General features: G+C 33.2%; 1 protein-coding gene across 1 annotated transcript in view; it reads right to left on the bottom strand.

Annotated features, from left to right (window-relative positions):
• The window catches only part of LOC111043392 (centaurin-gamma-1A), a 264,095-nt gene extending 248,688 nt beyond the window's left edge, over positions 1-15,407 (bottom strand). The window contains exon 1 of the mRNA XM_039434910.1: positions 14,867-15,407. Coding sequence (XP_039290844.1) covers positions 14,867-15,041 — 175 coding nt within the window. The 5' untranslated portion in view covers positions 15,042-15,407. The remainder of the gene's footprint in view (positions 1-14,866) is intronic.
• Between the last annotated feature and the right edge of the window lie 1,358 nt (positions 15,408-16,765).

The raw sequence follows: 16,765 nt of genomic DNA on the forward strand, positions 1-16,765 counted from the left end.
GGAGGTAACAGAGTTGTGGAAGGCGAGGAAAAGGATCAGAAGGAAACTTCAAGGTTAGAAATAAGAGAACAGAAAAAAATTGAATCAGCAGGGGATGAAGAGGAGGACTAAGCTAACAAAGAAATCACCAAACTAACAATTGAAATGCGAAATCAAAACACCAAAAGGTAGAAGATTAAGGAAGTTAAGGTAAAAATAAAAATAAGGAACTGACGAAGACAGGTGAAGTAGAAGCTGCAAGAAGAAGAAGAAGAAGAAGAAGAAGAAGAGAAGAAGAAGAAGAAGAAGAAGAAGAAGAAGAAGAAGAAGAAGAAGAAGAAGAAGAAGAAGAAGAAGAAGAAGAGGAAGAAGAAAAGGGGATAAGAAAATGAATGAGGAGAAGAGGATATTTATGTCCAGCAGTTGCCTAAACTGTGACTTTATCTTGATGTGGACTGAATCCATGAGGCAGACCCCTTCACCCTTCACACAAGTCATTTCACGATAAGCGCACGTTCAAATGTATCTCTGTCTCTTTTCGATCGACTCTTATCACACCGCTCTATTAGATTTGAAATGGAGTTCCGCTCCAGTTTACTCACACTGCCTCCTCTTCCTTCACTTCCAGCTTCGGTTTCTATCTGTCACTTTTCCACTAAATTCTACTTTTTCTGATATTGTCAGTACAGTATTAGATCAGGTCATCCACACAGAACGGAAGCCTCATCCAGCTTTGGAGGTTATTTCACAAGTCTGTTCCATTCCAACATTACAAATGCTGTAGATTGTAGACGTTTCGATGTTTTTTACCGTTGATGATGCCCACATAAGCATAGGTTTGTGCGCATAGGTTTGTGTGATGATGAAGATATAATAATAATAATTATGATGATAATGCTGATGGTGATGGAGATTCAACCTTCAGTTTTGGAATCGTAAAATACATGAGTATTTTCCATCAATTAGAATGGTGAAAGAAACGACGTAAGATATTCTCTATTACAGGTGATTCTCCAAGGAAAGATTTTTGGAAAGATGGGTCCAGGTAGAAGAAGAATTTCTTGGCTAAACAACATCCGATCCTGGTGTGGAAAAAGCTCCATAGAAATATTTCGTATTGCCGTGGATAAAGTGAAAATCGTCATGTTGATCGCCCACGTTCGTAGCGGACAGGCACAATAAGAAGAAGAAAAATGGTGTATGTAGTAAACAACAAAAACATCTGAATTCGGATATGCCACAATTATTAATATCAGTCAAACTTAGGGCCGGACATATCCACCATCTACGTTTAACGCTGAACCACGTTTATGGTTGCATTCTGGAACTTGTAGATATGGTTGCATTTATCAAAATGTGTTCCATTCGGGGTTTAAACGAACAGCTGACATTTCTCCGTTAAAACCGAGTATCTGCCTTAATCAGTTCTACTGAATGTATGGATCTATTCACCCTAATAGATCTGGTCAATCAAATGAATGATAATCGAACTGATAGCAATGTGGAAATAAAATTCCAAACTCCAACTGTGTTGAACTGATTGGGTGAGCAATCTTGTTTACTGTACAGCGAAAAGCCTTGCTGGATGAATTATAGTAACTCTGTAACTCACTATGCTACATCTGTACTGAATTGTTCATTGTTGGGAAATAGGGATAATCAATTCTTCACACACCAGGTATGATGCGAGTACAACTCAATTGCTATACATCAGTAAACACGAGTGGAGGAAGACGCTACGATAAAATTCATAACATGCTACATAAAAAATAAAACTAAATCCTAGAATACTGTTACCGAGCATTATTTCACAATACTGTATTATTTTGTGGATATTGTACTCAGAACTATAAGTTCTGCAAATCCTAGAGTACTCTACAAGAACTGAATATACAAGAAATTTACACTACAGTACATTGAGTGAGTTATGTAGGAACTATTCTCTCAATAACGTATCGAGTGAGGAACCGTTTTGAACAATAATGTTTATCTTCTGTGCTACATAAGCTATGAGCTACTCTTCTTATCTAAATATTATGTTTGTTTGCTTCATCCAATAAATAAATGAATAAATAAGATATAGAAATTTAAATTTCAAGTTGATCAAAAAGATCTTGACATAAATATAAATTGAGTGTATCCACAAAATTCTACAATTTTTATCACGTTATGAATGTCATTCATTTTTTGTATGAATTGAGTAATATAGGTAACAATCGATGATAAAAAGATATTTTCAATAGAAAACAATACTCCAAACTCGAGTAGGTAGTCTGATAATTCAGTCTTATTATGAAACCTTCTCAAGAGGTCAAGGTGAAATAGCAGAATATGAATGAGCAGTGATATCAGGAAATATTTATCAATGAAAGCTGTTTAAATAATTGTTCGATGAAGATTAATTTTTTGAATGACATCTAGATTGCGATTAGATCTAAGATTCGGAAGTTAACAACGAATTGCTGTCAATTTAAGAATAATAATCAAAGCGTAGGTTTCCGTTGAGGTGAAACAAGAATGTAAATTTGAAATAAACTTTCCTGAAAACAATGTTCAAGGTCAAATTTGAATGTAGTTGAATTGAAAACAGAATAACAATCTTATTCATTGGGACGGAATTGTCATAGACATCAATATTGATACATAAAAATCTTGTGATTAGATGTATTTTTGGTTCAAATCGAATTTTAACTTTATTAAAGATGATTACCGTAAAACTCACTGGGAAACAAATACGTCAGAGTTTCATAAAAGCACAGGAATATGTTGTCTAGCTAGGAATAAGAAAGCTCTAAATTTTAATAAGTTTTGCAAATTCTGTTTGAGAGAGAACATTCAAGTTTAGAACACAAGAGTAACATATAAAATTGAATTTTTTAAATGCATTTCAGCTTCTGTTGGGTAGACAACAACTGAGACACAAGCATTAAATGAGTGAAAGGGATCATTGCAAATGAAAAATTATATGATTAGAATGACTTGGGATTTGCTTTCTCTCAAATCGATAAGAACAATTTTTTTTTCAATTAAATTTCCATGACATTTTTGAATGTTACTGTGAACAGTACACTACTACATCAAAACTTACAACAAATAATCAAGTTTAGTCAGTAGAAGTAAATGATGATAATTGACGAAACATGTAAGAATAAAATTTTCAGAGGTGAAAGCCTCTACCTCTTTCAAAAGGACAATTAACTTTCTATTCAATGATGTATTGTACTCAGTAAATCAATCAGGTTGACATGATTGATACTATACAGGTACCTGCATTAGAATAGCATTAAAATCAATAACAGAACTGCAACTACTCAGTCAAATTGTACTTCAAAGCTCCCTTTCCCTTCGAATATGGTTGAAAGTCCAACATAATGTTGATAACTTTATCTTCATTAGTGTTTATTAAAAGAGCCTTATCTTAGAGTGCTAAGCTCGTTTACACCAGAGTTGTTAATAACTTAATCCTTATAGATTCTATTAGATTGAGCATAACTTATCATACACATGTGTCAAAAACATGATGATATTAACATTTTGTTAATAACTTTGGTGTAAATGCAGCTTAATTTTTGAAGGACTATTCAGTACAAGAAGCACCAGCTTCATTTTATTCTTGGTGAACCGGCAATTATGAAAACAATCTTCCTACGACAGAATTTTGGCGCTATGAAACAATAATAGTGTGGCAGTCACAGAGAGTCAATTAAGAGAGAAGTGAGGATTTGAAGGTTGAAAAATAGCTGTAAACAACTCGGAACGTGGGATACAATAATAACCATGACATTAGATCATCTGAATACAGGTTTGTCAGGAAACCAAGAGTTAGAAGAAGAATGTCAAAATAGAACGAAATGTTCATGAAAATTCTATTCGATTCAATAAAAAATATGAGATCAAATGAAGATTCAAAAATGAATATATAACTAAATGCTCGTTACATAAGTACATGAAGTAAATTGAAATATAGAATCACTTCACTTATATGAGCTACTTAATTAAAAATTAATAAAAGCAATATAATAACTTGTAGTACCCTTTATTAAAAACTTTAAAATATTTCAAAGTTTTAAAATATAAACTTTAAAAAAATTTGAAGTTTTTAATAAAGGGTACTATAAGTTTTTCTATTGTTTGTATTAATTTGAAATACAGAAATACATACAATATAGGAAAAGTAGTGAGAGAAAGAAAAACTAAAAGAGGGAGAAAGAAAATGTAGAGAATAATACCTTCCGATTAAAAATGTATGATTGTATATAGTTTAGGAACTATTCGTGTAGCCTAGAAAAATGAAAATAAGATTTTTAACATAAATATCAAATAGTTTTCATCTCACAACGTATTTCTATATGTATATTCATCACCATCTATTTATCACATCAGATCATCATGAAATATATCTCAATATCATCAATATATCTGTATCATCAACATATTCCTACACGTATATTCATCACACTACATTTATCTCTACATTGAACTAAATTCACTATTTTAAATACTGAATATTTTGTTTGGATACAGAAATCTTATACTGTATTCTCATATCATATAGTCTAATAGCTTACGAGAATAAGATATATACTCTCATGTCATACATTACTATAAATATTATATACATTATTTCTATTGTTTATATATTTTATTTGGACGGTAAATTTTTGTAAAATATTATAAGAAGTGGTACCATAACCTTATTCAGATCTGCTCATCAACTATCTAAATTCGGGGGAGAAATAGTTTTGGATTAATTCTGTTGTTTCTCTCCCAATCATTGTTTTGATTTTGTGCATGTTTAAATGAAATAAATAAATAAAAGTAAAATATTCGTTTCATGAGAATAGAAGAGCATTGGGAGGATAATGGTTGTTGTATTATAATTAGGAGGAGGCTGAGTCACGAGGAAGTAAAACTCCAGTATTTTATAGTCACTCTGTGCCATCAATATACGAGTAATTTGATTGACTGATCAAGGTCGATTGGCTGGGGAGAATGTTCAGGAAGAAATAACTTTATTGGGATTGAGAGATTCACTACAAACTGTCATTAGATGAATAGGAAACATTGATGTTATTTATAAGGGGCAGAGCTGAAAGTGAATATCACTTTATAAGAAGATGTCGATTTCAATGGAGAATACAATGAATATGAGATGTTCACAAAGCAAATTTAGTTTAAGAACAGAAAAAATAGGGAAAAAAGTGGAAATAATGAGAACGAGAAAGAGTGAAATAGAACAATGTAGATAACTATATAGCTGGCAGGTCAAAATCACTCCCACTGGTTCGGAAAACACCTGAAATTTGAGGTCCATTTAGCTCTCGCCATCATCTTCAATCAACAATACTCAATTGTATACCCGTTATTATACTTAAATTTAATGCAATTTGATAAATTCAAAGTTCATTTTTATACGTATATTTAATACACAACAATATTATAAATGAGAAAAGAATTCCTGTCTTCCTCTAGACAGGCTGCATAAAAGCCCAATCATAGATATGATGAAATATTCTCTTCATTTTTCAGTAAATTGTGATAAATTGTTATTATTGTGGAAAACTAATGGATTCCATCTCGACATAGAATACATAGTTTTTGCAACAAGATTGAATAAGAAATATTACCATTCCAACTAGATGTATTTCCATATTGCATTACGATACTGCCATTAAAATTACTGACTGCTCAGTGCTCAGGCTACAGTAAAAGCTAATCGATACATTGCCAGAGTGATAGATTGGAGCTACTCCCATGACGATATGCGACACTAATTCATAGCTCCCGGTCAAATGGTCGCCAATCATTCCTCAGAGACCAATTAGCCGATCCAATGATCAAACTGAATCATTGGACTAATGAAAATGAAGTTTGTATTGTGACGCTAGTTGAATTTCCATAGCAATTTTGCGGCCAGAAACATAGTTGTTCTATGAGAATCTTTATCTTTGATGGGAAGATTTCCGTTGAATGATGATGAAAAGAAGTTCAAGCATATATTCAGAATGAATATTAAGGTTTCTCAACTTCAAGTTTGTGTAATGATTATTCTGTATTCAAGAGAAAAAGGCCTATTCTTAACTTCTGAAGCAATGGCCACATATTTTAGTCATGTACAACTAAACATACTGGATAAAATTGGATGCTGAACACATCTTATAAGCAATGGTCTTTATGATCATTAAAATATTATTCAATGAATATTTTTGCACGATTCTAATCAAAAGCGTTACAGAATTTTCTAGAATTCTTAAAATTTCCATCCGTAAAGCAATAGAATCCGTAATTTATCATTTTATAATGCGATAGCAAGACAAAATAGCATGAAAATCCCTATTGCCATTAAGTCATTGATATTATTATCCACTGATGATATGCTGCTGGTATTTTCAAAAGAAATCTCAATTCTGTAATGAAATGAATATGAGTGTCTTTATCAAAAAGCTGAGTTTTCACATTACATTGCTGAAAAGCTGAAGGGGTCTTCTCTTCATGTATTGTGGCACAACGTTTTCATAATTAGAACTGGAGGAAAATTTAAAAAATAAACAAATTTATGATTACAATGATAGTGTCATAAAGTCATATATGATGGCACTCATTTGGAATATCACAAAGTAGAATCATGACCATTGAGAGTTGAGTAATAAAAAGAATGTAGTTACGTACTTACAATTTGAATGAATGGATCACTAGAAATGAACAGCCAATTTACCTGAAACAGACAAACAAATCATAATTATGAATACAATCCAAAATCTAAAAAATGATGTTATTGATGAAAAGTGATATTTGAAAGTTGAAAAGTGTTGATATTTCAATGATAAAGAGTGTTTGAATTCAAAGACAATTTGAATTTGGGAATTTTTATTGGTAAATAGTCTTCACTATTGATAAACATTAGACAAAACTGGTGATTAGAGGGTTATTTGTAATAGAAAATAAACAGGTCCTAAATGGCTATTTGTTCAATAATCATCAAATTAGAATAGTATTTAGCCTCTAGATGACCTTGGATTACAAAGATATTGTTCGTTACAGAACTGGAATGGTTACTCGAAACAATGTTTAGGAAGTAGGCCTAACATTATAGATGTTCCAAATAATAGTGGATACTAGAGCTATGAATATAAAAATATTAATACATTATTCTACATGAGTCTTACTCAAGGATAAGAATAGCTAATTTAAGAAGGTTTTGAAATCGGAGTGGAATTTCATCTGGACAATCGACACTGTACAAAAACACATTGGAAGATTTCTCTAAAAATAGTTGAATTTACATTCAGCACTGATATTTATATTATTAGAATTTCGGAATAAAGTTTTTTATGGAAAATACATTGCAATATTATACTTGACTAATTATTCTTATTTCAACTTGACAACTCATCAAACGCTTCAAATTTCATGAAAGAGAAGGAAAAGTGGAGTATCCTTTTCTGTGAATATATATAATACTTAATTCAAAAGTTTTCAACCCGATCACTCCTGTGTTTAATATGGGAACGTTAAATTGTCGGTCCCGGTTGAAGTATGACAGTCGTTAACGGCTTAAATTATATATTCAGGCGAGGTGGGACCTTCCTGCAAGGAACTCACAAGAAAACCATACGAATTTACGTTTTAGTAGCCTACACAAAGTTTCCCAGGGAGCAACGGAATAAAATTTTATTTCAAATACAGCATCTTGTTCTGTACGAATGAGTAACAATATCTGTAAAGTTTCTGTAACAATTGGTAGATTTCAATTGAAAAGGATACAGTTTATAATGTTCATAAACATATTCTACAGGGACAATTAGTGGTAAGGTTAGAAGCCAAAAAGTTTAATGGTCTCCAGACAAAGAGGTCACAACAAATCTCTTTACTACTTCAAAAGAAAATGAAAGGGTAAAATGGAGGAAAGAAAGATAAGATTGCGAAAAGGAACAAAGTAAACCATCTAAATGAAAAATGGTAGACTGGACACTGCACAGAAATGGTAGATATTTTCTTGTGTATTCTCACGCGGGAAAATGTATGAGAGGCGATTTATTTCCTGCACTTTATTCACAGCCATTTTGGTTTTTGGGAGGCTGGTTGTTGAAATGTGGGATGGAGCATGTCATTACGAAACACCCTGTACTTTTCACTTCTACTTCTTCACTTCAAAACCCTTTTACTCAGACAGAATATTTACGATTTTCTTCTTTAACTGTTCTTTTTAGTTTATTTTTTCTGATTCACCATCAGCTATCTTTTCCTCTTGTATCTTATTCGTTCTTTACAGCTTCTTACCAGCCAACTCTTTCCCTTTCCTCCTGGAAAATGGATAATCCATCCTCTTGGATGAAATAGATTTCCTTCCCTCTTTCTTTTCCACGTTTTCCTCATCTTCATGTGTTATTCCACTTCAAATTCAAAATCATAATATTTTCCACAACCACAATTTTTTCTCCTTCTGTATTCTACATTATGAAATCATTCTCTTCCTCTGTAGCATTCTACTAATTTCACTCTTGTCACATTAATCTTGTTTACCTCCTCTTTCCATAATTTTCATTTTCCGTCATCACCCATATTTCCCCATTCAGGCTACACAACGTAACCCCGCAACTTCACAGGCTCTTCTGCTCATTCCATTCCAACTGTTCATAATAGATTCTTTCAGAAGTTCATAATGATTTCGTTATTTTTTTCTACGCCACTCTTCGTTATTCAGTACACCTCTTACATTGTCTTCATTGGTCATCCTTTCAACATCTTCCTTTTCTTTGATATTTCTTTTCTGCTCGCTGTTCCTTTGCGATCTCTAATTTACGCTGATGCTTCTCATTATTACTGTAATTCTTCAAATTTTTCGCTTCATCATACCTTTCTCCAGATCCTCTTCTGTTTTTCAGTATCTTCACATACTTCCTCGATTCGTCATTCTGTTCTCTCATCTTTTTCAACTCTCTTCCTTCCTTTATCATCTACTTTTCGTCAATTTTCTTATTTTTCAACTCCTTTTTTTCTCATCTTACTTCCTTTTTTACCGCCCTTCAAAAACCTTACCTCCTTCTCTCTTCACCTCCACCCACACATCCTCCAATCCTTAGCCTATTTTATCTCCTCCCATCAGCACATTCTTGATCTACATTCTATTATAGTTTATATGAATAATGAATTTATTTATATTCTTTGCTACCTGCTACATCTTAATTAATATGATAGAGATTTTTCTTCTCCTATCAACTCCTCTTTTCTCTTCCTGATTCTTTCGCCATGCTCCTTCTTCTTCTTCTCCACTCTTTTTTTGCTCCTCCAACATCTCCCTTCTTTTAAACCTTCTCCTTCTTCTACCTTTCAACTTCTCAATCTTCTCCATTCTCATCCTTCTCCTCCCCTCACCGTTCACTCTTCTCTCTCACCTCCTATATCTCCAGTTTTCTTGTCGTCCGTCCTCTTCTTTTTTCTTCTTCCTCTACATCTCCATTCTTCTTGTCTACCCCTCCTTTTTCTCTCAACTCTTCTTCTCTACCATCATGCTCCTTCTCTTCCTCCTCCTTTTTGATACCTTTACCCCTCATTTTCCTCTCTATTCCTCTCATAATCCTCCCTCCTCCTCCTCGTACCTTAAACCCTCCTTTTTCTCTCAACCATCATCCTCCTTTTCTTCCTCCTCCTCCTCCTACCTCTACCCCTTCTTTTTCTCTCAACTCTACTTCTCTACCATAATCCTCCTTTTCTCCATTTTCCTCCTTATACCTCTTTTCTCACTTTTTCCACTCTAATATCCCTCCATCCCCCGTTATCACTCCAAATAATAGCCCTGCAGAAAGGTAGAAAAGCAGGCACATTACAGGGGCCACACAGCCCAACGACTGAAGGGAAATAGTCGCTTTTCTCCACAGCCTGCGAGCTGAGAGCCGGAGAACACAGAAGACTCAGCCATGGAAAATTCAATGCGTCGCCTACTGAAAAATTCCTTTCTTCGTTCGACCAAAACGGATTTCTGGCTCCCGAACAGAACACGAAAGCAAAGAGCACTTCTCCAGTTCTCCACTTCGTTACGAAGCGAGCTCCTATCCTTTCTAGATCTCACTAACATTCCGTCTAATCAGTGAATTCCCAAGTACATTGTTATCTGAAAATATTAAGAGAAGCGAAGTCAGTGAAGTGCGGGACTTCGCTGGTTCACAGATATACGTGAAAAGCAGAGAACACCTCATATTTGTTCAATATTTGAAAAGGGTGAATTGAATAATTTGATTTTGGAGATAGTACAACGTTTTCAGATGCCCTTCTCCTCTTTCTTAGAGAAGAAACATAGATAAAGATGGATGAATAGAATAGATAAAAGAATCAAAGCGAGATGAACAGAATAAGAGAATGCAAGGAACATTAGAAGAGGAGCAGCACCTGTTTGTGGAGATATGTATGGAACAAAGTTTTTCAAAATTGAGAGATAAAGTGCAAATCAATCATTTCAATCTGCTCCGTTGGTGGAATTAAATTTCACATTTTTCCAAATTATTCTGCATTTTAGAACTAAATTACAAGGCCAAATAAACAAAAAATTGTATCTCCTAGTACAATATTTACCCATTTATCCAACTTCCAACGTTGCAACACCAATTTTACAGAGAAAAATAGCAGTAGGAGCCGGTTTCCGATCTCGGGATTCAGCTAAGTTCTAGACTTTGAACATCTGGAGTCAGAAAATTGACTTTCCGAAACGGGGCGTAGTAGCAGTTTTTAATAAATAATCTTTATTTTCTCATTTCTATAATAGGAAACGTTTTTCTTTGATGAAATGAAACATTCCTAAATAATTCAAAATAGCTGAAACTTTACACTATTTTCTCTTTATTTTATTTTGTGCTCAATTTTCTACTTTTTCGAAATTTAATTTAAACGTGGACTGCGACTACGCCCCGTTTTGGAAAGCAAATTTTCTGACTCCAGCTGTTTAAAGTCTAGAACTTAGCTAAATCTCGAGCTCGGAAACCGGCCCTACAAGTTTTACAATAAAATCTCTAATAGAAGATCAAAATACTCAAGTGTAAGATACTAATCGAATCATATCATGTAAGAGTTTGAAGCCTTTAAGGAATGATTTTTGTCCAAATTATTCCAAGCAATGTACTTCAAGTTTTGTCCAACATCGAGCATATTAAAATGACGGATTTGGAACTTTCATATTTCCTATTAAATGGAACGTGCACAGACTTGAGAAACATAAGATTCGGATGATCGCATTGTAATGCAATACCAACACAATACAATCTCTTCATTCTCTCAGTCCGACCAAATAAAAGCGAAAAGTGAAAGTAAACGCCTCAACAATGCATTCAAGTATGCCTGCAATAATAATATTACATGTTATCAGTTTTCACTTAGCACCTTCAAACGTGTTTAGCTCAATTATCATCAACTGGTTTCAACTTTTCATATTCTACAACTAATTACATCTAGGTGAAGTTCCATGAGTACACTTAATTTCGTTTGGCTTTTGGCAACATTATTGTCATAATATTCAATGATATTTATATTCATGAACCGTATTAATGAATCCATGACATGGAGTGAAGGGGATATAATTCAATAATTTTATATCTGAGTTTCAACACCCCGATTCCGTTCTTAGGTCACCAATACTTCTCAATAAACTCCCATATTTAATTATTCAATAGGCTCATACTCGTCAAATTACTGAAAATCATGAAGCTCTAAAAAATTAATTAATACTGTATTCTGTAAAATGAACAAGAGGCGGCTAGAATATCAGTTGCATGAATATTTAGACATCGATTGTGAACAAAAAGTACAATAATCCATCATGTTAATAGCTTGAAAACAGTGTAGTTAAAAAGTTTGATTTTTGTTATCATCGTTTATTAGAAGTAAAATTTACAATATTCATTGAGTAGTTTGTAATTATATTGACGTAGAATTTAAGTAGAGACCAATTTTCATGAAAAAGTAAACCTGATGGAATTGTCTTAATAAGATTATTGAAAACTGGATTCATGCTTGACAGTTCTTGATTGAGAATTTCTTTCCAAAATTATATTATAATTCCTAGTAGGGTAATTGTGAATAAATTTGGAATAATTAAACTCATTTTTTGTTTTTATATTAAATCAATTTTATTTTTTGCTGAGGACGATTCCTACATAAATTCAGATCTGTGTGTGATCAGTGGTAAGGTTAGGGTGTTTGATGAGAGATTATGGAGTGTATAAGATTTGTAAAAATGAGTGAAACAGTTACAGAAGCTTATATCTTTCTAATAAATAAAAACTACTGTACTAGAGGCTAGAGGTATATAGAATGATCAGTCTTAGGTTAACGTAGTATTATTGTTTATACAGGTCATTGATAATGACCAACATTAGCAATCAAACAAAAACCTGACTCATTATTCTGTAGTGAGATTCATTTTACACTGTCAGCAATGGTTAAATGGAAGTATTGGTGTTATTTTATAGGAAATAATGGCAGTTGAAGTGAGTCTTACTCTAGACGGAGTTCTATGCAGTCAGCCGTTTTTTATTGAATATAGATAAAATATCATTCTTAACTATGAATAATTGGGAACAACAGGCTTAAAGCCCAAAACTGTTCCTTTCCCAAATTTGAATGGAAATTGTCCAAAAATAGGTTATATTTATCACTTCATACGTTTGCTCCATCCAGCAATCAAATATCGGGAGTCAGTGGTAATAGTAACCAAATGATTAGTTACTATAAAATAATAGAAAAGTATCTATACTGTACAGAAGTTAGATAGCAGGTCATCAGCGGTAAGGAGGTGACCTTGATAATAAATACTATTCCAGCCAGGTGACGCCCCCCTCCCCGCAAACCAAGACACCGATGAAGGTCATTCGTGTTTACCGAAATTCATAACCAACTCAGCCACGACCAGAAGTCGAACTTGAGCCAATGCAGTCTTGTCTCGTGCTACAAGCCTACCTATGCTTGAGGTCAATATGTTATAAAAGTGTTCGGTTTACTTTCCTAGGGATGAGCATATATTTGATTCGAAGGATTATGGCAGGCTCAAGTTTGAAGCATAAAAATGTTTCCAAATGTATTAAATGATGATAATGTTTATTAAAAAATTAATGACTAATGAGTTGCTAATAATTAGCATATCGTTCAATTCTCACACGATTATTATATTTTCAAGATGAAAACTTTGATGCCGTATCATACCATTGAACAGTTTAAAACATTCATTTCATTATTTTCATATATTCATTAATTGAAGGGAAACCACTGCTGAATACTTATTATTAGAAAGCTATAAAAAACATTACAGTTGATATGGGACTATTTTAACTAGCCTAGCCAACTTAGAAATCTCCATGGCGCGGTAACACAAGTCTGTTCAATTAAATTATGCCAAGTCAACCAATCAGTGGAGATGTAACAAAGGAGAAATTTTGTAACCGGGCCTTTATAAAAGTAAATTCTTATGGCTTTTGTTGGTGGGAAGTTCCCACCGCCTGAATATATAATTTGAGCTTCACGACTTAGATTACACTACCAACAAATTTTTTTTAATAAACATCTTGGGTAGGACAAAACTGTGAGATATTGATAGATACTGTCTAGAAATATTTGTAATTCTGTTTTAATTTTATTTATATTGAGGATGTAATATTGAATTGTAAATAAATATAAATTACCATTTAACTCAACTTACAATAAAAATTTTGATCAAATCTTTAGTGCAGGCTATCAACACATTTTTTAGGTACCGTAATCAGCGAAATTTGAATCTAGCATGATAATAAAGTAGTATTATTGATGAGTTTTTTACAAAAATATAGAAATTTCCGATAAGGAATAAAGAACTTGTCTGAAATAACGAGTAAGCATTGATAAGATTACAATAAAATCTTAGTGGAATATTGAATACCTTTCAAGACTCTATTGTGAAAGGTGAATCTATAAATCAAATTTATCTATAAACTAAATAAATTAGGCTAGCATAGTTTGAAAGATGATACACTGGAATCTAGATTAATAATGTATGATGAAATATAACAGATTAATAAAGATTTTAATTCACTTGAATAGAATACTGATAGATTTAAAAACAAAACTGCACAAATTTGCATTGTTTTAAATGCTGCCAAACCTCCAAAACTCTCATCTTTAAAATGTCGTTTACAGATTACACACAAAAGGTTGGTATAAGGTAACCAACCTATTAAATTAGAAAGCTTTCAATAATCAAACAACTTAATAATCAAACATCATAGAGAATGGGATATATGGAGTTAGTAGATCTTTAGAGAATGTAGATATGGAATCTTGAAACTAGCCTATTCCTATTTTCTTTGATTTAATGTAGCGCTGATAAAAGTTTCCCTGAAAGTTCTTCATTATTAAACAACATTCATTTGCCCTCTATATTTACTTCAGGGGTGCCCCACTCTAGACTAAATTTTAGAAAAACTCAGCTTCTGCCCCACTTCACCATAAAAAATGTTGGTTATCACTGCTTGAAATATTTTTTAAAACCCAGGTTTGATTTCTGAGCCTCCTCACCCAATAATTTTAAGGACGTATTCTGTGTCCAAACCCCCAGCCTCTGTAAACTATGAGATTAAAATATTATTAATCTTCAATGAGTTTGATATCAGAAAACAAGAGACAGCATCCAAGTAACAATCTTTATACTCTGTTTACACTATTATGATTTAAATAATCAAATACTCATTCTGGAATGTCTAAAATTTAGCTTATATTGCAACACTGTGCAATAAATTATGAAGTAACCAACCCTCATACAAAAATTAATAGCAAATTCTTGTTCTGTAGTCTGTAACTTACTGTGTACAGAACTTAACCTCAATTTTAAAATAATTATTGAAAATTGTTAGTTTAAAACAAAAGTACTAACCTTCAATGCAGACGACATGGTCCCTTATCTGCTGGGCAACCAAGGTGTCAGGAACAAGCTCAATAAGATCATAAATTGCATAAATCGACGGATGAACACTTTCAAACCGTTGGATCTCCTGCCGAATTGCAATGGAATTGTTCATGAACGACTGATAGTTGGGTCGCGAATTCATTTTAAACGATTTCAACACACTTGAACCGATAGATATTCATATTCAAACTACACTCACAATATTGTCCTAATTATTGAGAGGCATCATCATGTGCAGGTGATGCATTTGAATACCTACGAACTTTGGCATGATAGGTTGTAACACACTGCCTTTATTTACCTGTTCACCTTAAACTGATAACTGATCACACAAACACAAATCACAAGCACAAATGAACGAGCGAACCGATAATTTAGCATTTTGCACGAGAATAAGCTTATCATTTGACACTTGCATATTCACAACGTAAACAGAACCTCACTTCTTTCAAACCGACTCAACGACAAATCCCACACTGCCTGCCAGCAGGGAGCAGGCCGTGGTTTGCTTCTTTGCTTGTGCTGTGCAGGAACGCCAGCCATTACATTCCATGCCAGTTCCCACCTGCAACAGCTGCGAATTGAACATCTAGCGCTTTCTGTTGACTAAAAAGAGTACTAATGACGGCGCGTAAAATTCAAACTGAGTAATAGTTTGTTAGGTAACTTGTTAGCTTTCTTTTCAGAAAAGGATAATATACAGTAATAATGATTCAGAGTTTTTAATCTAATTTAATTAAATGAAATATATAGCTGTTCAGTTACAATTAAGTTGGAAGTTAATTCTTTGAGACAATTCTTTAAAAATAATTGTCTCTAACTTAAACAAATTTTCACATTCATTTTAGACCAAATACAATTTTAATAGATCTATATAAATAAAAATCGAGCCTCAAATTTGTTACATTCAATAACTTTTTTATGCGTGCAACGAACTCTATTATTTTTTTAGTTTGGTTCGTTATGTTCAAGACCAGGTTTATGGCCTATCAAATTTATAATCCGACTTCAGGACTCTTTTTCCTACTGTCCTTCAAAGTTTGCATGTAATCCTTATGGGAGAATATTTGTGAGCTGGCCCAATACCTACTATTACTATTAAGTAATAGTAGGTATTGGCTGGCCACACACAGAAATAAAAATCGGCTGTTATAATCATTGAGTCATCCAACAGCCGTCGGTAGATCTGTTTTTCAATTTTCTTCATACTGATTCACAAAATTTTAATTCCTAATAATGCCGCGGTATGAACGACGTCCAAACTTGGGTCGTAGAACCAATACCTACTATTACTTCTTGTTATAATTCCCGCGACAATTAGGTACACAAAAGTCTGTATCCCATGATTTAAAACCCCAAATTCATTATTACTTTTCACAAACGAATATTAGAAGAATGATAAACAAACCATATTCATTGAAATGGAGACCATGAAAATTGAATTTGTAATTATTCCAATTTTTTTGATTACCATATATCAGATGTGATAACAAGCATCAGCGCTCTTATTTCGCTTGCTTACCGCCAGTAGATCATGGATCTACATGTGATGACGTCATAGTTTATTAGAGATCAGTTGTGGGGCCTGAAGTAATAGTAGGTACTGGTAGAACTCTGTAATGCTGTAAATTTAGAATATGCACGGGGAAATCAGCAGCAAGGAGATATACCATCCAATTCCCAGAAAGCTACATTCAACTATAACTAAAAATAATAACTGCAAATAGGATATTCCATATTGAGATATAAATGTAAATACTGATTATTGGATAATTTTCATAAAAATATAGTGCATAAGATTAAGCTAAGGCTAAGCACACCTGAGGAGGCGCGGCTTGGTGATACAAAGTGTTGATCTTACGGAGA

Source organism: Nilaparvata lugens, chromosome 8 (genome assembly GCF_014356525.2).
Source record: "Nilaparvata lugens isolate BPH chromosome 8, ASM1435652v1, whole genome shotgun sequence".
Lineage (NCBI taxonomy): Eukaryota > Metazoa > Arthropoda > Insecta > Hemiptera > Delphacidae > Nilaparvata > Nilaparvata lugens.